The following is a 24,827-nucleotide window of genomic DNA, read 5'->3' as shown; positions in this document are numbered from 1 at the left end:
AAATCATTGACATATATATCACTGACAACGGAGGTCCAGCACCAATCCTTGCGGAACACCACTGGTCAAGGACCTCCAGCCAAAATAACAGCCTTCCACCCCTACTCTCTGTCATCTAAGGGCAAGCCAGTTCTGAATCCTGGACCCCATGCATCTTATCTTCTGAATCAATTTACCACAAGGGACCTTATCAAATGCCTTACTAAAGTCCACGTAGATAATGTCCACTGCCTTACCCTCATCAATTACCTTTTTCACCTCCTCAAAAAAAACTCAGTAAAATTTGTAAGGCATGACCTGTCCCCCACAAAGCCATGCTGGCTGTCCCTAAGCAGGCCATGCCTTTCCAAATGTGCATAAATCCTACCCTTCAGTATCCTCTCCAACAGCTTCCCCACCACTGACGTGAGGCTCGCCAGCCTATAATTAACCTGGATTATCCTGATTTCCCTTCTTGAACAAAGGAACAACATTTGCTACTCTCTAGTCCTCCGTGACCTTACCTGTTGCTAGTGAGGACACAAAGAGCCTTGTCAAAGCCCCGGAAATCTCCTCACTTGCTGCTTTCAATATTCTGGGATATATGCCATCAGGCCCTGGGGACTTATCCACCTTAATGCTTTTCAAAAGACCCAGCACTACCTCCTCCTTAATGTCAAAATATTCCAGCACATTAGCATGCCCCATTCTGTTTTCACCATTCTCCAATTCCTTCTCCTTAGTAAATGCTGATGCAAAGTACTCATTTAATACCTCAGCCATGTTCTCTGACTCCAAACACAAATTCCCTCCTTTATCCTATAATTGTATTTAAAAGCAAACACACTAGCTGTAAAAGTTAAGCTCCTGGGAAATTCCCCTTTGTTTATTCCCTTCTTTCTCAAGAAAATATAATGACGCAATCCCATTATGGAGCACATGCTGGAACTTCAAAGCACAAGGATAGCAGCAAGTCCAAAGTTTCCCAACCATTCTGATCCAGGGTCAGTTATCACTACATCGCCCTACATTTTTCCAAAATGCATGTTCAAGAGAAAGGAAAAAAAAACTCTCTCCATTCATGAGATTATTTAGGATAATTTCACAGAGATCATTGCCTTGATAGAAACTTTTTATGGGTGATGACACTTTTTCCCCACATTCCAGTATTGCCACACCCATACTGTTATGATGATCATGTGGATTTTATCAGCAAATCGCACTTTGGTCTGTCGCCTTCTCCTCTGATGCTTTCTCCTCCTTTGAACATTTCTCCTTATTTCACCACTCTTGCCATAAAATGTAAACCAAAATCACCAAAATATTTTCAATATTTCTTTCCATCTGCCTCTACACTTAACAGCTTTACATTCTCAAACTCATAGTCTATTCACCTTGTTCCCTTTCATTGACGATCGATCATCCCTAATTCCTCCCAAACCAGGTTCTTGGTCACCATCTCATCTTCTTTCAATGTAGATTTCAGAGGAAAAGAAAGGTTACAAGCCAGGCTAATCCGAGAACTCGGAGCTGTTTTGTCAAATGAGAGAAGGGCTCAATATTGTCTTCAGTTTTGCAACCAAAACCGACTAAACAGTCTCTGCCTTATCCCGGGGTGGTGGGTGGAGGTTAGACTTGTTGATATTCAGTCTAAGGGCACAAACTTGAATGGATATAGCAGAGAACTGGTTTACCTAGATCTGGCTGGATGGCAGCAAATACATTTTGAGCTCTAGTCTCATCTGACAAAACTGTACACAGTTCCCGTATCATCCTGGATGGAGATGTTAAATTCCATCTTCTTTTCCCTTGCAAGCGACCTTTTGAAGCTCTCTTCCTAACTTCCAATTCTCAGTTCCAATACGCAGTGAAGAAATGCAAGGGCTTCACTGTCATAATGGTTGAAAGCATCCATTCCTCTGCCTGTTACTGTCCTTCCATCCCCTACTCCACCAGACCCAATTTTTAATATGTACCGTGATAATCTTTCACAGTCCTCTCCTTTCTCTCTTCATTCCCACTATAAATTCACCTTGTGCTTGACCTCCACCTCTGCAACATTGACTAGTTTCCTCCTAATCAATTGACCATCAGTCTCTTCTGCAGGCTCCTAAGGTACTCCATACTCAATTATTCTTCTCCTTTTCAAGTCTTCCATTATCATCCCTCTCCTAAAATAAACAAACTTTGATGCCTCATTCCTTGCAAACTGCTTTTCCATTTTCAGTTTCTCTTATCTCTACAAAATTATTGAGTATACTATAGCCTCTTGAATTCCTTGTTTGAATCCCTGAATTCCCTCGGACTATAAGACATTAAGATGTAGGAGCAGAATTAGGCCATTTGGCCTAGTGTCTGTTCTGCCATTCAGTCATGGCTGATTTCTTTTTTCAACCACGTTCTCCTGCCTTCTCCCCATAACCCTTAACCCCCTTACCAATCAAGAACCTATCATTCTCTGCCTTAAGTACATTCAATGACTTGGCCTCCACAGCCGTCTGTGGCAATGGATTCCACAGATTCACCACCCTCTGGCTGAAGAAGTTCCTCCTCATCTCAGTTTTAAAGGGACATCCCTTTATTCTGAGGCTGTACCCTCGGATTCTAGACTCTCCTACTAATGGAAACATCCCTTCCACGTCCACTTTCTCCAGGCCTCTGTTTGATACACCTGTGAGTGAGTGAAGCTGAGATGCTCACACAATGGATGCTATGCATTTGGTAAGTGTGATTATGAGACAGAACAGCACATTGTCAAAGGACAGCATGACTGCCAGTGGTCAATGGATAAATGGGCAAATGAAACAAAGAAAATGAAGCTTGTGCTATTTGTTGAGTGGGAATGAGGACTAATATGGTGGAGTACACCAGCAGGGCAAGGTTCAGTGGATGTTGTCGGGTCGGCAAATTTGAAAATTAACCTGGATGAGGTTATTATCAATGTGTATGCTACCAACAATGGGCACGTTGTTCCTTCTGCTCACCTCCATAGGTGTTTCTTCCTACCATTGCTGGGCAGGGTACATTGCACTTAGCATTAATTCCACTGCTGTTTCATTGAATCTGCATGTTGTCCTTTCTCTTGGTGTAAACATCTCCCAACTCCTTATTTGAATCTTGTCCTATTAACTGCAGCTCAGGTGTACATCATAGTAATTACATAAAACCCAAAAGTTTATTTTTGCTTAAATGGAGTTCAGATTGCAATTTTACCCACACAATGTCACCATTTCCTTTCTCTACAGATTGGTTGCTGCTTTCAGATTAATTAACAGTGTCAATGTTTCTGGTGAAAATTCAGGTGAGTTTTTCCTTTCTTAAATGATTTTTGTATCATAAACTTTCAGAGTAAATTTGCCATACTTCTGCAATTCTTAAGTAAGAAATGTTTGAATTGTCTGCAATTGAGTTACTTCTGATCCCCAGTACCACTGCCCAACCACCACCGCCCCCCCACCCCCACAACTGCAATCACATCCAATCTTTTCATAGATCTGCAAAATTATTTTCCCTCAAGTACCTATCCAATTCCCTTTTCAGGCAATGATTGAGTCTGCTTCCACCAACCCTACAGGTCATGAATTCCAGATCATAACTATCCTCTGCCTGAACAAAAAAAGACTTTTCTCCAAATCCCCTTTCCAACTTTTGTCTAAAATTTTAAATCTATGGACCAGGGAACCAACAACTAATGGGGACAACTTCTTTCTATCTACTCGAATTATAGTATACCCCATGTATATGTACTCCTCGTGTACTTCTATTGAATGTTATTTGCTTTAAAGAGCACAATCACAGCTTGTTCAATCTGAGCTTGTGGCTGAAATCATCATCCTTTAAACATTCTACTAAATTCTTTCTGTACCCCCTGTAATGATAATAATCTATAATTATATATAACAACTCAACTAAAGTTCATTGACATCAAACACACCTTTCCCTGTATACATACCCAAATATTATCTCATGTTAATTTAAACTTGCAACTGAAGAATCGAAACAAAGGATGAGTTAATTAAAACAGCGTAAACAAAAATATGTCTGTTGTATCCTTTGTTCTCTCTGTTTCATTCATACTATAATAATTATTCCAACTCTGAATTTTCCTTGTGTGTTTCCATAAGCCATTTTTATGGATTTCTTCACTATGTATGAATCAAGGCTAATGGCACTGTTTTGTAATTAACTTATTCTGTTGAACTCCTTGCCTCCATCGGATTTTGTCCTGCCCACTAAAATCAAGATTTTTTTATCGTGCTTCAATTTATCTCCTTGCAAACTTTAGATGTGGTTCGCTGTTGGCTTTTGCCAACATCGTTTACTGAATTCATTTTGTGTGTTGATTTTTTTTGAAGAATATGACCTTTAAGATAACCAATTTATAATTATTGCACCTATAATCACATATTAATAGGAAATACAATTATCAAAGACATGGGATTTCACAAACAATCTTCCAAGGGTTTGCGAAAGCCATGACTATTGTTCATATGAAAGTAATGGTTGGTTTTCTTCCTCATGTTCTTGTGGTCTTTGGTGTTAATAAGAGGCTGAAGGCAGAATATATTCTAGTTTAAGGACGTAATCAGCATTCTAGATTTCTAGGTCTATAAGTCACAAAATCGATGCAATCTAGGCACCCTCTATGTTAAATGACCAGTGTATTACAATCCTTCACCTTCACAGAACCTCCTGTTACAACAAATATGTAAGTTTCACTTCGTTTAAATGTTGTTATGATATGCATTTGTGATGACATTTGGAGTAATTTTGTGCATTGCTGTTATTCATTTGCCAAATTTGAGAAATACAAGGAAAAAGTGAATAAATTGATAGAGTAATTTAACTGGAATTAGTTTGCTATAGGATTCCACTTTCAATAAAATTAGCTATGCAGCTATTAAACAGAGAGGCCAAAAATTGAATTTTTTTTCTCCTGACAGGCGTGATATTTAACGTGTTCCATTGATCTGAAAGGACTACATCAGTTTAAGATTACACACATTTAGTTTTCATGCTTGGATGAATTGCCAAGTGGATTGCACTGAAAAATTTAACTTGTAAATTGTGCCAGGGATATGGATGACTTCTTCTCAGTGACATCTGCAACTATATAATTGATGGTGAATGAAGTCTATTTACACATGTAGACAGTAAACATTCTATTCTAACATAGTATCTTGACATTAATATCTAACAAGAGCAAAAAAAGATTAAAACTCAGAATAATAAAATCAAAGCTAAGAAAAAGCTATGTTCTGATTACTTTTTTGTTTACCTCAACCCTTCTCTATACTTGTTTGAATTTAGCCAATTGTTGAAAATTAAAATATAAATCAAGTGAGCAAGCAAAGTCAAAGACTGGAGAGAATGGGGACTGGGGGTGGGTTGGGGAATCCTGACAGTTTAATCTGTCTCAAGTGTGAATAAATAACTTTAAAGATAGCTAACCCCTAGTTATCAAAAAACCCACCAGCATCTGTAGTCAAAGGTATGATGTGCTGACTACCAAATACCTTGCTTGCCTTTTAAATTTAATCAATAATCTACAAATTCTTTGCCCTCTCCTGACTCTATCCTTTCGTTCCAGATACATTTTTTGACAGTTTGAAGTCTAGTTTATGGAGATGATGCCTAAAATAATGCAAATTAATACATTTGGTGACTTTTTCCTTCAACCTTTTTTGAATAAGATATTTACAGCTCTCCCTGGCTAAAAAATCGTGTGAACTAAAACCTCTCTTTTATAGTTGCTGTCAATATCAGAACTTTTCCCCACAATCCCTGTATTTCCTTTCTCAAAGACTGCAGCTCTGAACATTAATCACTTCATGCTGTCAACATGTCATCTCAAAAATCACCACCACTTAATAGTCCAGTAATTATAAAAGGATTGAGTTATAAAAATGTAAACAAATGCATAATAAATGCAATATACACTTACTCATCTTTGAAAGAATGCCATCTAACATAATATGAAACATTTGACAAATGGCTGTTGTTTTTTTTTCCCTTGTGGTGTAAAATAGAGTCTAATCTCTCTCACATGCTAGCCAAACCCTGTTTGATTCTTTTGCTACTTGTCTACACCAAAAGGTAATTTAAGTTAACTTACCGGCACATCTTTGGGATGTTGGAAGAGCAGGCATGGAAACCCACATATCACAGGAAGAATGTGCAAACCTCCACACAGATGGCACCACAGGTTGGGATTGAACCCAGGTCACTGGAGCTGTGAGATAGCAGATCTAACTCTTGTGTCAGCATGCTGCCCAATAAGAAAGAAAATTTGAAAATGCCGAATACTCAGCTGGTCAGGCAGCATCTGTGCAGAAAGAAACAGAGTTAATGTTTCAGGCCAATGATACTTCATCAGAGTGAAGTTGTTCATCAGTGTGAATAGTTGTGACATTTTCTGCTTCTGTTTCAGATTTCCAGGATTTTATTTTGCTTCACAGAATCTAATGTGCTCGCCAGAATGACAGTAATATCATCTTGTGTTTTTTTACTTTAGTTGATATTGTTGCAATCAAATATTCACATTATTCTGCAAATAGAGCTGAAGGTCAATCTGTTTCTTCCAGGAAGGGACACCAGGAAATTCGTCAGTCAATTTGAATGGATAATTGTTGTGGTATGTTAGGATCTGAAATCCTTGGCATACTAAATCTCAATATATAAAAGCTTACAGACCCTACAATCAAGGCCTAGAAATTCCACTCCATAATGTGACACTAATGTCAGCAAGTTTCCTGTCAGTTTCTCTGTGCAGCTGATCCATTTCTGTTTGTTTTTTGTTTATCTTGCACGCATGATAGTGTAGCGGTTAGCATAATGCTATTACAGCCCTAGTGACACGGGTTCAATTCCCAGCATTCTCTGTAAGGAGTTTGTACATTCTCCCTGTGACTGCTTGGGTTTCCTCCGGGTGCTCTGGTTTCCTTCCACATTCCAAAGACGTACGGGTTAGGAAGCTGTGGGCATGCTATGTTGGCACCAGAAGTGTGGCAACACTTGTGGACTGCCCCCAGAACACTCTATGCAAAGATGCATTTCACTGTGTGTTTCAATGTACGTGTGACTAATAAAGAAATCTGATCTTATCTTGTTCACTTTGTTTTTACTCAGCAGTTCCTCATGCTGGTAGGACACAAGATTAAAGACTTGAAATAAACTAGAAAATGTTGGAAATTCTCAGCAGGTCAGGGTAGCATCAATGCAGAGAGAAACAAGACTTAATTATTCAATCAGAGTCATTAACGTGAAATGTTGACAATTTTTTCTCTCTGCACAGAAACTAGCATGTATGGTGTTTACTCTGAGTTTTATGCAAGCTAGGAATTTCCTTGCACCCTGGTGTATATGACAATAAACTAATCTGAATCTGACCTGCTGAGTATTTCCAGCATTTTCTGTTTTTATTTCAAATATCCTGTACCCTCAGTGTTTTACCTTTGCTTTTGAACTCGCAGAGCAGGTTGAACAAAGTAGCTTTGATATCATAGGTTGCCTTGTACAAGGCAAATCTATGATATCAAAGGCTCAGGAGGGTCCAATGAGTGTTTCTAAAGGCAAGAACAGCTGTTGATACTTCATCTCCAATGGTTGTGCACCACTAATGAAAGCCATTTTCTTTTGGTCTGAAACCTTTCAGAAGTAGATGTACCCATTAATTATCTTTCTATTTACTATTAGGCACAACTTTATTTGGTACTTAACTCTTATTTCAATTGATATGGATAAACAAGGAAAGCACAGGGCATTATTTGGGTACAGGCAATTTCAGAATATGAATTAAAATTTTGGAGATGGATGAGTTGTCTAGTCTTCACTGGGTATCGTCATGATTTACAAATTTAATAAAGGTTTATAAAAAAAATTGACTGTTTCTCTGCATAAAAATAATGCACATGTCATGGTATGTTTTTTATAAATGCCTCTCAGAATATTTGGTACAAATATTCATAAGAATGATACAAGAGTCAAGGTAGCAGGTGTTATTGGGATTATAGTAGGTTTGAAAGTGGCGTACTGTACTGCTTAGTTCTAGCTTTACCTTTATCCAGATGGTTGGATGCTTCAGACTTTGAAAGAAAGCTATTGGTCTCAAAGGAACAAATACCAACTGACATCCTAATGAAGGTAGTCAGTTTAAAGTTTAAAGCAGGATGCACCTGTATTTCAAGCCAAATCTCCACCACAGACAGAAATCTGATTTCCTCCTTGGCTGGCCCTCGTAACTGTTGTACGTAATACCATACTCAGATAAAGATAAGAGTTGTTTCCTCATTACTAAATTTATCCATGACGTTACCTATGGGAGGCACTTGGGTACCCAGATCTCCCTGATTGAACATAATCAACAGGTGAGTTGATGTCTAACTAATTCTTGAAAATGTAAAATGACACTTTTGCATTGGATGTTAAGAATACCGAACACATTTTTATGAGCAAAGATTAAGACAGCAGGTAGATTGAAAGTAATATACCCGTCTAAATATTGCATCCTCTTTAAGCGCTATGTTAAATCCATTTACGTGCAGATTTAAAAATGTCTAAATTTGGAACTTTAACAGCTGTTTAAGGAAAGCACAACTCTGCTGCTTTTGGAGAAGGAAGCAGGCTCTGTAGGAAGTTTAGTTTCCACTGTTACTATGGAGACTCTGAGAGCAAATACATAGAATAAGTTTCCAGCATTGACACAATAGGAAACACTGCTCATCCCAATGGCAGAATCATGTCATTTTGGATATCTTGTATTGTCAGTTCTTAGCATCTGAACATGTACCATGGAGTAAAATCAACAGAAAAAGACCAGGTCAACTTCAGCTGATTATGCATCTTAGAGCCAAAAACTTTCTACCCAATAGAGTTCAAATCTTTGCTCCTGGATCAGACACATTCTATTTATAGCTTGCTTTGAGTGAACTCTCTCTTCTATGTTGGTGAGTGCAGTCATCCTCTGCTGCCCTTGCCACACATATCTCTGGTTTGGTGCAGGGGGCAAAAATTGTGGGTATTCTAGGAAAGACAAAATAGTTGATTAAAGTAGTTCGGGAAAAAAATGATTCTTCTTTGATTTTGCATAAAGCAATGAAGATTCTTAATTATTTGCAAAAATAATTTCTGGTTTGTAGCAAATTAATTATATGAAAGGCAACCTGTAAATCTGCATTTTACTTAATAATCATAATATGGGATAAACATATGTGCAGGTCAATCTGAAGCATACTGCAAGTAAAATATTCTTGTCTGAAAATAGGGTTTCATCCTCTCTTATGAAATTGGGTAAACCTAAAGTTAGTACTACAACTTCTTGCACACAGAACTCTGTGCTAAAATGGGACCTGTGTAATTCCTGTCGCAAGCTACATGCAGAGCTCACAGCTGCTCTATTGCTGCCATGCTGATTGTTGGGAAGCAAGTCAAAGTAAAAGAACCTTCTCCATAGAAGCCATTTTATAGCAGCAGAAAAAGCCATCATGGAGGTGAGGAAAAATGGGTGGGGTGGGGTGGGGTGGAAGTGGGATGATATGGTGCTCTCTCTTTTGTCTGGGTACTTACCACACTGATTGTCAGATTCACTGACTCTGGAGCTAGGAATGTTGTTGCCAAGTCAGTGCCAGATGTACTCTGATCAAGTAGCCAGTGATCACAGCATGTAGCTTAGAAGTGACCCGAACATAGAGTCTGTATTCATCAAATTATCTCGGATAATGTTGAGCATTGTAAAGAGATGCTGGGAGGGTTTGTGTACAGGACAATGCCATGACAATGCAACCTTGAAAATTGCCATCTCATTTCTGATCCATGCACGATTCGCTCCTAGTTTTTGTGTGAGTGGACTGCGGAGGTTGTAGGTTGCACAAAGAAACTCCAATTTCTTCCTGATGTGGAGGAAATGTGTGCAGAGTGACCCATGTCATCATGAGGTGCATAATTAATGCCAGTTAATTAAATCAGGAACATTAAGGTTAATCACCCCGGGTAGTGCCCCGGCCTATTTTGAAAAAGACAGCATTTCTTTGGGAAGTGATTGCCAATGTAATCTTTTCATAGTGTAGCATCTTTCAGCATATTTTACACATAAACAAGTGTGTAAGTGGGTGCAGTTTCGAGTAATACCACTTTGCAATTTTGTATCACACGTTCAGTTAGTTCTTAAGGTTGAGCAAATAGTTGGGGAAATAGTTAAATATTATACTATTTTTTATTTTTTATATATAATTTAGTTGGTAACTAGGAGACATCAAAGCTGCAAAACAGTATTATTGTTTAGATAATGCTCATGGATAGCTGATAGCCTCTATGATGTCACCTCTCCTCCAGTAATCATTCTATAAAGGGCTGAATGTCCACAATAGAAAAACCATATAACTCTACCGTATTATTTCTTAAGTCTCATTTTAAATAATGGAAATATAGCTTAACCTATAATAAAATTGCTCTATTTTGCCAGACGCAAAACTCAGCATAACCTGTACCGTAAAAATAAGAGAAACCATATAAATAGCATAATTTCTGTTGCTATCAAAACCCCATAATCTATAACAAAAACAAAGAGCTAGGGATATTCAGTAGGTCAGTCGGCACCTATGGAGTGAGAAACACAGTTAATCTTTCAGATTAATGACCTTTCATCAGAACCTGTGGTTGTGTATCCTATCAACCCTTTGTATGCAGAATCTGCAATATTTTACCCATGAATGTATTTGCAGTTGTACAATATTTGGATATCTAACATACTATTTATAAAAAAAATTAAACTACAGAATATTTCATTGTTGGCAATGTTCTGCAGGCTAAAATATTCTAAGTCTACTCATTTTTATAAAGTTTGCATATCTGACAGTTTATATACAGCAATTTGTAAAAACATCCTGGGAATAAAAGTGCAGAGATTAACATGCATGATTAAACTTTTTCTTCAACCTGGTGCAGGTATACCACAAAATATTTCTGCCTGATAATTATAAAGATTCCACTATTTGGCCACTGCTGACTGAGCTGTTGCAAGCCTTACTGCCACAGCAGGGGGTGCTAACTCATGAACTGCTTGTCACACTTCTGCCAGTGTGCACTTCTTAAAGGGGAGATGCACTGAGACTGTACCTGTGGTGGAGGTGCCAGAAGGACAAGTGACAAATGGAAGAACACAGGAGGTGGCAGAACACAGGAGGTGGCAGAACACTGAACCAGAACAGGGTGCCCACACTTCCTTAATCTGGAGAAACACAGGGTGAGACCACCTCAGAGGAGCCAGGGTGGCAGTGTAATGTGTGAAATGCATATGCTGGATATACAGTATTTCCATTCTGAGGAAGAGTAGTTGTGAAGATCATAGTTTCATATGGTTTCCTGCTAAGAACACTTCTCTTGTCTCTCTGAGTAGCTCATCCTAAACTATACATCCTCTGCTCATTCTACTGATAGACTCACTGGGAAATGTTTACTAAAACATCTGTGGAGACAAGAGACTGCAGATGGCATAACCTGGGGCAAAAATCAGACAGCTGGAAGAACTCAGCTGGTCAGTCAGCATCTGTGGAGGCAAAGGGACAGTTGGCATCCTGGGCCAAGGCTCTGCACCAAGACCCTACACACAGGTCCTGGTGCAGGGTTTCGGCACAAGATGTTAATTGTCTCTCTGCCTCCATGGATGTTGATTGACTCCTTGAGTTCCTCCAGCTAAAAACAAACTGCTAGAGGAACTCAGCAGGTCAGCCAGCAGCTGTGGAAGGAAATGGACAGTTGACATTTCAGATCGAGACCCTTCATCTGGACTGCATCCTGCATCTGCAGTCTCTCGTGTCTCTGAGTTCCTCCAGCTGTTTGTTTTTTGCACTGAGACATCAAGGTCTGGGAACAAGAGGTTATTGCAGAAGTTTTGAAGCTGAGTCAATTCCTTCAACCTCTGGACATTATTTCCCTGTGGACGTAAGCAACATTAATATTATCTGGAGTTATCACACACTAGTTAGATTGAAACTCAGTGGAAATAACCAGCCCTGAATCATGGAGGAATGGGAGAAAAGTTAATCTGCAGCCAGTCGACACCTGATTTGTTTGCAATAGGTTGGGACCCCACCAATATTTTTAATTACTGTCTGCCACTGGATGCTGCCAGCCATATATTGTGGCCATCATACTCAATAATTAACATGTAAGTTAATTAATCTTATTACGAAATGGAGCAGAACCATCAGAATAAACAAACCTACATTGCAATTTAGTTAATAATATTCATTCAACATTATTAGTTGTGCGCAATGGGGAAAAAAGTCCCTGAATCATTGGGTAACACCAGTACACTGCATCTCACTGTTGGAGGCTATTTAATTAAATCTGACCTAGCACCTAGGAATACATGTACAAGCAATGTTTGATCTGCTGACTTGATTATGTTATAGTTAATGTAAAAAAACCATAATTACTTGTTAATTTCTTTGTTGATTCATTTGTTACTGGAATAGGAGACTCAACAGATAATTTTGAATCAATATGACGGAACAAATGCTGATTTGGCAATCCATTTCATTTATTTTTCAACAGAAATCAAAATCAAATGGTCTGATGATTTGTTATCAAAACTTTTATACTTAGGCACCCACTCCATCCAGGCCCAATATCTTCGACCATCAATGCTATCCCCATACACTGAGGATTAAGGCTCAGTATAAAATTACTGATACAGATGTCAGGTAGTGAGCAGGAAAATGCATGAAAACAAAAATCTGTATTTGTTTGACCATGTGCTCAGAATGCTTAACAAGCATCTCCTTAAGAGAATGCTCATCTGGGAGCTTGTCGAAAAACCAGAGCAGCACTACTGCAGACGCTCTGTGGCATTAACTGAGGTCTGAAGAGCACCAATATCTTACCAGAGAAGGAAAGTGTACTGGCCATGGATCCAAAGTAGGCTGAGTGACCTTGGTGATCACTCAGACCTTATGTGTAGAAAATGCATCAAAGAAATGATGTGATTAATGACAGACTTCCATGCAGACATTGAGTAAAAGATATCTGACTTCACCTTTCAAAACATTTCTGCTACTTTCTGCAAAGTCTCAGTGGCACATCTGTTGGAGCTGCTGCCTCTCTGCGCCAGAGACCTGGGTTCAATCCTGACCTCAGGTGCTGTCCATGTGGAGTTTGCATGTTTTCCCTGTTAGCGCTTTGGTTTCCTCCCACATTCCAAAGACATGCGGGCTGGTAGGATAATTGGCCACTGTAAGTTGCCCCTAGTGTGTAGGTGGGTGTAAATTCTGAGGGGCAATTGACGATAATGTGGGGAGAATAAAAAATGGAATTAATGTTGGATCAGTGTAAATGGGTGCTTGATGGTCGGCAGGGACTCGATGAACCCTGTTTTCTTTCTGTATCTTTCAATGACCCTCCTATATGTGGAAATTAAAATTGATTCAAGGAGCAGGAAGAAGTCTTTCCACCATTAGTAAATGTGTCACATATGAATTGGTTTACTTGAATACATACTAGCAACAAAAGGTGACTGAGGTTGCATGCAGAAAATCCAGTACATGATTACTAACTATTTGCAAAGTTTTGCCTGTTCCATTCTTTTTTCCACCTTAGTCCTGCAAACACTTTCTCCCCTTTTGTGGTGTGCATCTCTCCACATCATTACTGTGAGGAGATTACAAGGAAGGGTATGGTTGACGGATCTTCCAGTTTGTTCCATGGCAAAAAAAATCTTAACTCAGAAATTTTCGAAACCAGAGGATATATTTCCTCACACAATTCCATTCATCCTCTTAAGCTGCTTCAAACCTGTGAAATGCTTCACCGTGTTGAGGAGAGAAGCATGTCTGCATGTAGAGAAACCCAAAATTTTCTCTTTTAAGACATATTGGTTCAATTTTTAGACTTTTATTTCATAGACGAATAATAGATGTTTTCAGTTTCCATCAGGTAACTGCAGGTTTGTGTGCTTTGGTTCCCCATAGCTCAAAATACTGAGTTCCTCCAGTATTTTTTTTTGCATGTTGCTCCATATTTCCAGCGACTGCAGTCTTATCTTGAAAATGTTTCCTTGTCTGGGATATAAAAACATTATTCATTTCTTAACCACCAGGTGGAGTGCTGTGTAAAACCAGAGATTTTAACTTGGGTGGGAAAATTGTCAAGTGTTCACTGCACTTTTGAAGCAATTCACTTCCTATAAGAGGATGATGAAGAATCAATGGTAATATATCAAAAAAGTATGTGGTTTCAATTGTCTGGCTTTACAGGTGAAGGGAAATTAATTGCCAGCAAAAGCAAATATTGTATTAGAGGAAAACTCAGTAACAACAAAGTTTGTTGTTTGTTTTGTATTTGGAGCTAGACTGAGAAAAATTGGGCCTGACGGAAATGATTATCCTGTTCCCTATTTTCTAAGTCAAAAGATGGTATTAAAAAGCATGTATTTTGGATAAAATTACTCAAATTCCAGGCTACTGAATGCTCACATCAGCAAATGCATGAGACGGACTTTAATTAGAATTTGACATTTATAAAACAGTGAAACTATGTGCTAAATATGTTTAGATGGTATGTAAGCCTTATGAGGAATGTAGCAGTGTGAAGGCTGAGGTTATTTTAAGGGACAGTGTTGGAATGGTGCCACCCAGTGCATTAATAGAGTGCAGTGTGGAAGTAAAGTGGTGTGTGATTCCTGCAGTTGAGAAATAGGCAGAATATCCTGGAAAAGTGTACTTGCTAAGCATTTAATAAAATGGTTGTAAGAAAATCTCAAATTTAAATGCATGTTTATCCATTTTCTTTTCAGTATGTAAATAAGTGCTATATTACCAGCATGAATTCAGTTCAGGGATTTCACTGGTGTACAAAATTATGCAAATAAAGCTTAAGTGTTTTGAGATTAACATTTGAACCTGACTGTTCAATTGTACTTTTAAATCTCAGACAGTTACTTATTTTTTGCAAATGTACAAAACAGCCTTCATTCACGTTAGTAAAATAATTTAACGTGGTTACTTGCAGAATGACATCAGGATTTTATTTCACTGTATCTTGAAAAGGATAGACAAAAACATCAGAGATTTGAAGCAGGCAGCTAATCCATGTTGGCAGATTTATATGGCTATATTTTAAGGTATTTGGACCCTGTATGGCAACTTTACAAAGGTAGAAGGAAGAAGGTAAAAGGCGTGGTATTAACATCTGTAAGGCAGCCAACATTATTGAGCAGGAAATTGGATAGCAAGTATTGGTAAATGTACATGTACTGTGTAGTGAAACACAAAAATTGGGAACTGTCTATCAAGTTGCCCTTCTTCCTTCAAATGCTGTGCAATGTTGGTACTTAACTGAGAGATTTGTGGATAAGAGTGAAGTTGTACTACTTGCATGATGCTCACTGAAATTGCCAGAAATAATATTCCGGTTTGTCCACTGCAGTGCAATTACATTTTTAGTGATACGTGGAGTCTTAAGAAATAAAAGTAGGTGTAGACCACTTAATCCCTTGAACCAGAATTCTGCTGGTGAACCTGTGCTGCACTAAGTCCAAAGCGAAACAGCCACTTAGGCATTGAAAATTCACTTCTATGTCTCATTCTTTCAGCTTTTGAAGTCACAAGCTTAATAAAAAAAGAAAATTTAAAAAAAGTCTAAAAGAAGTTTTATTTATGCCATCTGTGACATTAAACTCTCTTCTTAAATCCCACCATTCCACTTCTAGCCATGACGTGGCAGTCAATATAGATAAAGTAATGACACAGATACAGGATGCAGAATATATTGGTGAATGGTGACGTTCCCCAGGTGTCAGTAATCAATAATCTTTATTGATTAAAGCGTGGACATGAATCTGCAGGACACTAACTCAAACTTTGCACATGACACAAAACTTGTGATAGATTTTGAAGATCTAGACTGCTCGGTGCAACGGGTGAACACGTGACAAATGAAAGATAAAGTCAAAATATACAAGGAAATATATTTTGACAGGAAGATGCACTATAATATTAAGGAAACTCTCTGAATTGAAGGTGTAAAAACAGAGAAGGCTAGGAGTTTGTATTCACAAATCTTTGCAAGCCAGTTTGAAAATAACAAACTTAAATGGATATGGTAGTCTGGGCTTCATGCATAGAGCCATAGAGTACAAAACCAGGAAGTTGTGGAACCTCTATAAAACATAAGTTCACTTGCAACTGGAGTATTTTGCTCAGTTCTGGCCACTCTATTTTATGAAGGATATGAAGGCCTGATTGCGAGTTCTAAAATGTCCTCATCCAAGAGGGACGTTGATAAATTAGGGAAGCTGGAGTTGTTCTCCTTTAGAGCAGAGAAGTGTTCAAAATCATGAAAGGTGTAGGCAATATAGATAAGCAAAAACTGTTTCCACTGATAGAAGGATCAAGAACTAGGTGACACAGTTTTAAGCTGATTAGCAAAAGAACCAAAGATGTTATGAGCAATGTATTCATCGCAGCAGGAGGTTAGGTGGTGGAGGCAGATAGGTACATGGAGGGAAAATATTTCTTAGCTATAGGATAAAGAGATGGGGACTTAATGAGCCAATCACACATGCTCTGGTTTCAATGGGCTAATGGGCCTTGCTCTGTGATGTAACAATTCTAAGAGAATACCACTGACTGTCAGCAATTTAAAGCTCAGCAAGTGCTGAGAGGATGCTTTTCAATCATAATGAAACACATTCAATTTATTATAGAAGTGCAGTGACAATATCATGGTCAAGATCTCAGCTCTTAGTAAGTCATCATTACATGTCACATCATCGTGATATGACAACATCATAGCCGTAAATAGTCTATAAAAACAAGACTAAAACTTGTTCTTATATACAAGCCATCCCCGGCTAACGAATGGGTTCTGTTGTTCTTAGACGCCCTTGTGTCGATTTTGTCCATAAGTGGGAAAATACACAAAAATTACTCATTATGATAACCACACTTCCATAGTATTATAATGAATGGCATCAAAAACACATAAAACGAAATAGAGAGAACAATTACTAAAAGTGGAGAAATAAAGGAAATTAATTCTGCCATTTGTAGGAGCAAATGTATGTACGTACATCAGACATCTGAATTTACTAATATTACGGGAGCTCGCTCGTATGTAGGGGTGTCTGTAAGTCAGGCATTTGTAACCCGGGATGGGCTGTAATGCATTTCAAAATCTTAGGATGTCTCAAATGTTTTAGAGCCAATGAATGATGTCTGAATGACAGTCTCTATGGTAGTGTGCAAAGGAAAAGAAATGAAAGCTTCAGATTGGTTGTTATGAAAGTTTCCAATATTTTCCTGCAATTGATTTTTCTTGCTCACCCTAGGTCTGTAACAATCATCTGTGCTGATTTTATGATTCACTTTACATAGTCGAGAATAAATGTTGTGACCCAAAGCTTCTGGGTGATTAATAAATCCTCTGAATCTGAAACAAATTTGGTTACACTTCATACCTTCAGCGCTTTGCCAAGTATTTATAAAACTGCATAGGGCTGATGGTTTGCTTTTAGCAACTTATCGTTTGCTATGGGAGTAAGTCAAGGCAGCATTTGCCACCAGATCATTATTTCTGTTCTCCATCCCTTTAGTGAAACAACTAGGAAATAATAACTAGACCTCAAGGGAGAAAGTGGGCCACAAGAAAAAATCAGGGCAGGGAGATGATGTAAGCAGCCTGCAGGCTGAATTTTGCTCTACTCATAAGTGAAAGAGGGTCTCAGATCTGCCTGTAGGCGAGGCATGCCCTCGGGTGGACCCTACCTATATAGGGTTTTCAATTCCATTTATTTTAATTAGAGGGGGCACAAACAGACTGATCCTTATTCAGTGTGCAACACTTAATTTTTTTTTGGAATTGAATAATTGAATATTGAAACAAAAATTGCATCACGTTGTACATAAAGTGGGGCTTTGTATATGAATCCATTGCCTCTGTGCACCGCACCTAAATGTGGCCATACAGGTAATGTGTATGTACCCTCTGACTGTGAATCAACTTGCAACTTACATGAAATGTTCCCAATCAGAGTCTGTACTGGTTAAAGAAAAAAATGGTAATGATACACATTATAGATGCAAAATCCTACAGTTTACACCCACTTTATATGTATATTTTGAGCTTTTGGCAGCAAGGAAGATTTGTGGAAAAATGCAGCCTTGCTCTAATTTACATTTTATATGTAAAATTATTTGAACCTCTGAACATTGTAAATTATTGTTTAAAGTTCACTCTATTCTTTATTAGGTGAAATATGTATTTTATGCACAGAATAATTAAACATAGATAGGTGTTTACTGTTGGTGATCTTGGAATAAACAAAAAATCTGATGCTTGCTACATTTTTTCATTTGATAGATATTAATTTCATGGCAACAAACCTGCTGCTTGCATCAAAGGACTGAGGTGCATATGCCAGTGATGAAGTAATTCTATATTTTTGACAGAAGCAATGATTAATAGATTGGTTTAAACTACAGCAATACTTTATTTGGCAGCCTTGCAGCAAGTATGATGAATCTCATCTGTAATTCACATTGTTAAAAGGAATTTGAATCACAATATACAAAGCAATTTTTTGCAAATAGTCTTTTGTAGAAAATAGCTTTTCCTACATTTTTCTGAAGGGTTATTTTAATTCCATATCTGAGCTTTGCATACAAGTGAAAAATACTGTGAAGGTTTTTTTTAAGTAGCTAATAATAGATTAATAGCATTTGTTTAGGTCTTTTGACAGAAGACCAAGTCTTTGGCATAAGAACATTGCGCTTGAGCCAATAACTTCATTCTAATAGACATGAACCCTTTGGCACCAGCCCTTCAGTGAGTGAGAATGGTGGTACATTCCATGAAGCAGCAATGATAGAGTATCAGCTGATGCATTCTCACTCTGACATACTGCCTCACTGTCTCTCCCTCACTTTGTAGGTGGAATAAGCCTTGTTGCTAACCCTTGGGCCGGGAGGTTTAAGCAGATGCTGAGCTGTGGATAAACTGAGAGCGGGAGAACTGCATTTAGAGCTGGAGTACAGTGCTGAAATATTATTCAGTTACTGAGCTGAGCAGAAAAGTAATGGCTTCAAATTTTAATGACATTGTCAAGCAGGGATATGTGAAGATTCGTAGCAGACGTTTAGGGGTGAGTGTTTCTCTCTCATGCTTTGTTCTTCAAGCTAACCCATTTTCCTTGTGTCAATATTCACAACAAATGGAATATATGTCATTAATAATAAGTATAGCTCAGATACTAGCTGTTACTGTAAATTAGCAACAAGGATTGTATCCAGAGTTCATGAGATCATAAGCACTGTACTTGTCTGGCTTTTTGTTTCATTTAACAGCAACGCTGTCTGCAAGGATAAGTATTTAACTAGCTAAACATTCCTGAAGATTTGTCTTCAGCTTCTGGAAAAGTTGTTGTCACCAATTAAATCAAAGCATAATTGACATAAAATGTTATTAATTAAACAATAGAATGATATTCCAAATAGAAAACAAACTTAGAAAGAAGTAACGAGAACAGATTAATCCAGCAAAAGCACTGTTTCAAAGGAAACAGGAATGAATGCATCATTCATTTACAATCAGTTGTATTTGCTTTAAGCACATTTTATTTTCAATGTGTGTGAAACAGGGCTCAATGAATGAAAGTTACTCTTTAAAATAAATATGCTTCATGAGAACATAATTGTGAAATAGTGCAATGAGGATTATTAGTTCCTTGATTTTCAAACATTTGGCTTATAATCTCACTACAATGTGCATTGTTTAAAGCAATGTTGCTCATTGATGCTTGATTATGACCAAATATTAAGATGACAGAAAACATTCGGGATAGTTTCTTATTTTAATCAACAAAAGATAGATGATTATTTAAATATTGCTGCCTGGAACTATTTCCTATGCTATAAATTTCTCTTGTGTGAATTGCTGTTGTAATACTAATCAGTTATTACCATAATAAATAAGATTAAAGCTTCAGGAGGTAAAAAAATACCATGTATGTTAAGCAAACTGCAGACTAAATGTCATCAGTAACAAAAGCAGATGATGACTGAAAGACTGATATTGATTAAAGGTCTAAAGTGGAGTTGAAGTACATAACAAGTTAAATGGGAGTTGCCTTTCCATAAAAAATTTGTTTGGCAATTATTGTTTTATATGACAAGTATGAAATCAGAATTATTCTAAATCATTTGCATCAAGTCAGTGATACAAAATAACATGTTTACTGCAATTTACATGCTTATGTTGGATGTATTCAATGAGTAAAAGAACATGTGCCAAGGACTTTGCAAAGAACATGGAGCTCTTTTAATGCATAATGTATGAAAGTGGGAGAGTCAGTAGATGGAAGGTACACGAGAAAGATATAGTGTACAAATGAATGTGAAATGTGCAAGTAAGATGCTGAAATCGAGAGCTAAGTATTGTGCACACGTGGCAGTACATTTGTCCTTGAGATCATGATAAATGAAATGAAAGAAATGCACAAACACAGGCTGTCCCATTGGTTTAGTGTGATTTGATGCTAGTCTGTCTGCTTATTTGGTTACCACCATGCTATATTAAGTTAGATTTACATCCTTATTGACTGTTAAGTGTACAGAGAGCCCAATCTTGTGGTCAGGAATTAATATCTTATTAAGATCATTCAGGATGTTAGCTCTCTATTTCATTTGCATTTTTAAAAGTAAAACATCTAAACTAATATCTCACATAATTAAGACCAAAGCATTATCAGTCCTGAATGGCAAAATATTTTGTTTATTTGAAAGTAAAATGATTGCAACCTAAACATTAAAGGTTTTTCTTCTATTTCAGATGTTCTAACTCAACTAATCTGATTATGTTAGTGCATGGGTCAAACTAATTTTAAAAATGTTTTACTGTCTTTTTGACAAAAAAATCTGCATGACAGGTGAACAGTGTCAGTAATTTGCACACCTGTGGCACTATTTTTGAAGTTTCAACAAAAGCTTACCTTCAGTTCCCCTGGCTACTGGGGAATATAACTTTCTGCTTTTGCCTTACGGTTATATTAAAAGATGGGTGTCCTTGAGATTTAATGAAGGGAAGTCATTCCTACTACTATCATAGATGGTGTGTATTCAAATTCCTGATGAACTGATGGGAAGAATATGAGGGACTCAATTTCTTTGTGGGTTAGTGATGGTGATTCCTCTAAAATCTCAAGTGATGGTGCAAAGATTGTGATTTTGTTTCACTGAACATTTATTAGTTAGTAGGTTTCCTTGTTGACCAATTATTGTTATTTTACTATTCCTTTTCCGGGAATCTTAGCTTTGCTGGCAAGGCTGAATTTATTGCTTGTCCTGAAATGTCCTTGAACTGAGTGGCTTGCTGGTCCATTTCAGAGGGAATTTGGTTGTTCTTGCATCACATAGAGGACACGTTGGGAGCAGATATTAGATTTTTGCCCTGAAGGATATCGCTGAACCAGATGTTTTCTTTTGTGATTATCATTATTAATATTTTTCCTTAGTTATTAACTGACGTTGGGTGATAGATGTTGACTACATTGACTTTAGTCAGGCATTTGGCAAGATCCTGCATGGTGGGTTGGTCCAGAAGGTTAAGACACATGAGATCCAAGGTGAACCGGCTAATTAGATCCAAAGTTAGTTTGTTGATAGGAGGCACAGGTTAGTGCTGGAAGGATACTTTTCTGATTGGAAGCATGTGACTGGTGGTGTACCAAAGGGACTGGAGCTGACACTTTTTGCTTGTGATATATAGTAATGACTTGGGTGTTAACTTAGGAGGTACGTTCAATAAATTTGTGGATTACACAAAAGTTGATGATGTTATGGATAGCAGGGGACATTGTGCAATGTAACAGCAAGATATAGATCAGATGGAAAGTTGGGAGCAATCTTGGCAGATGGAATTTAGTCCTGACAAATGCAAGGTGATGCATTTTGGGAAGTATTGATAGAGTTGGTCATATACAATAAATGGTAGGGAACTACAGAATGTTGATGAACAGTAGGACTTTAGGGTTCAAGTACATTGTTCCCTGAAAGTAGCAACACAGGTAGATAGGTGGTGAAGAAGGCCAATGGCAAGCTTGCCTTTACAGGTCGGGGAATAGAATATAACAGTTGGGATTTTAGGTTGCAACTTTACAAAACACCAGCTGGACTCCACTTGGAATATTGTGTGCAGTTCTGGAAGCCACACTATAGGAAGGAAGTGATTGTGCTGGAGACAGTGCAGAGGAGATACACAAGGATGTCGCCTGGATTGGAGCACTTTAGTTATAGGAAGAGATTGGATAGGCTGGGTTTGATTCCCCTGGAGCAAAGGAGACTGAGGGGAGATGTGATAGAGGTATATAAAATAAAAAGGGCACAGATCAGGTAAATAGAATCTTTTCCCCATCATAGGGATATCAATAACAAGAGGGTATAGGTTTAAGGTGAGATGAAGTAGTTTTAAAGGGGATTTGAGGACAAGTTTTTTACTCAGAGAGTGATAGATATCTGGAACTCACTGGATACGGATTTAATGTGGGAAAATAGGATTAGTGTAGATGTGCAAAACAGTTGGCATGGACGTACTGGGCCCAAGAACCCATTTCTGTGCTGTATGGCTCAATGATTTTATAAATTCCACAGCTATCATGTCCCTGGATTATTAGCCCAGACTCCTGCATTATTAGTCCAATAACTTAACTGCACGCTATTACTGTTTTTATTCATGATTCCAAATCCTCTGTTTAACTTGATGAGAATGCTATGACAACCAACTAGGAAGAAGTTTTCTATCAAGCTTCCTGGGTGGCTTCATAGAGAATCGGGGTCTCTTGTTGTTTCTTCCTAATACCCAAATGAAGAAAGTATTTGAGCCCTTGGAGTCTGTTAATGATGGAGAGAGACTATTTAAACAAATATTTATGGGCTATTAATCCTGTGCAGTAGAATTAGAAGTACTATGAATGTTTCCCATGGACACAAAAAAATGCTGATATTGCTTAAAGTGCAGGTTACTCATTCAGTATGGCTGTAGCTTCTGATTAATATCCACATTACACCTCTCCAGGGATACCTCAAGTTGGTTGACAATCAATTACTTTTATGTACAGTGGCTAATGCAATATATGTAAGCGTTGTAACCAATACAGAGGCGATATCAGGAAACAATCATTTGCACAAAGATCGGATAAATCTGAGAGTCTTGCTCTCTGCAAAAAAAGTTGAGGTTCATTAATTAAAAAATTCAAAAGTGGAGACTTACAGACTTACATTTGTCAAAGTTTCATTTTTAGTTACAAAACCAATGCAAATGGATGGAATTGATGGGAGGATCAAGAGCTATCCCAGTGACCAAAAAGAACCTAGTCTTGTTCCCATGTACAAACATAAATTATTTTTTTTTTGGTGGTGGTCATAGCAAGAGGAATATTGACTTGAAAATCACCTTTGAATAGTGTGATGAGATTGCTTACATCTTCTTGAACAGGTAGAGTTGGCTTCACTTGTTTCTTAATTGAAGACCGACAACTTTGACAATGAGGCATTCTGTTGGTATTTCACTGAACTGCCAGAATGGATTACACTTTCAAGAATCAGAACAAATTTTAACACAGAACTCTGAGATAAAGGTGCAGGCGAAAGAGACCAATTAGAAAACACATCATGTAGTTGGGAGCAAGAACGTACACAGTGACACAGAGAGATTTAAGCAAATGGCCAAAACAATAGTCAATGGATTTCAATGCAAGGCAATGCTGGGATCTACAGCACCAACTAGTATATTTTTTCAAGTTTCAGAAGACTGTCTGCCAAGACCAAAGGATCTTGAGATTCAGGCACACGGGTCAGTAATTGCTCATTTGTAATTGGAGAAAGTGACCAAAAAGGCAAATATTTTTTTTCTTTTAACACAAGGAGTTTCAATTGCAGAGAGAAAGAAGCTGTATGTTAGTTGTGAATCTAATAGTGTATTTGGTAATCTGAACTGATAACCATGTTCAGTTTTTTATGCATTACCCAAAGAAAACTATATTGGCCCTAAAGGTAGAACAAAATTCACATTTCAGTGGGATACCAAGATCGGGAGCCATAAAATTAGAATTGGCCTGTTCAAAGCTGAATTTTGGAAGCATTCATTTACACAAAAAAAAAGTGCCTGGAGCACTGTCCTCTGAAAGGCTGTGGCTGCTGGATCAATTGATATCTTAAATACTTGTATTGATAGATTTTTGTTAGGTTATGTATCAAGGGACATGGTTCAAAGGAGCACAAATGGAAGTAAGGTACAGATTCGCTGTGATCTAATTGAATGTCAGAACAAGCTTTTGGTGTTAAATGGACCCACTCCCACTCCTGCGTTCCAAGCTAAAATTCATTTTGAGCAGTCTAGTGAAAAATAGGGTCAAGCCATCAAAACCTCAAAACTATTTTGTCAGTTTATTTTATAAATAAACAGGTGGAAAGATTTTGACTATTTTAAATTAGTGATTCATATTTGACTCTCATCATAAATACATAAATAAGTAATCCAGATCTCCAGAACAGGTGCAAATAAAACTTTTGCCCTTGGTTTGTTCCTTGAAATACTGTCAAACACTGATAACTAAAACATCAGTCTCCAGAGAATGCAGTGCGCTCCATAAGACTGCATAGCTGTAAGTGTTTTCAAGTATGTGTCAATCAAGTTAATAAAAGTAATCAAAGAAAACAAAGGAGCCTTTTGCAATATGTGGAGGGTCTTGGTATGATTTGAAGGAAATGCTTTGCAGTTAAATCATGAATTTTAAAAATTAACACATTTTAATGAGCCAAACAAAGTAGCTATCCTAAAACAACATTTACTGTCAACAAATC

At 37.7% G+C, this 24,827-nt stretch overlaps 1 protein-coding gene across 1 annotated transcript in view; it reads left to right on the top strand.

The window, feature by feature from the left end:
• Positions 1–18,925: 18,925 nt before the first annotated feature.
• Positions 18,926–24,827, top strand: part of LOC127578767 (docking protein 5-like) — a 334,593-nt gene continuing 328,691 nt past the window's right edge. Inside the window, 1 exon segment of the mRNA XM_052031204.1 lies at positions 18,926–19,114. Within this exon segment, the coding sequence (XP_051887164.1) occupies positions 19,049–19,114 (66 nt within the window). The 5' untranslated portion in view covers positions 18,926–19,048.

Source organism: Pristis pectinata, chromosome 16 (genome assembly GCF_009764475.1).
Source record: "Pristis pectinata isolate sPriPec2 chromosome 16, sPriPec2.1.pri, whole genome shotgun sequence".
In the NCBI taxonomy this organism is placed as follows: Eukaryota; Metazoa; Chordata; class Chondrichthyes; order Rhinopristiformes; family Pristidae; genus Pristis; species Pristis pectinata.
This window is presented reverse-complemented; position numbering and strand designations above follow the sequence as displayed.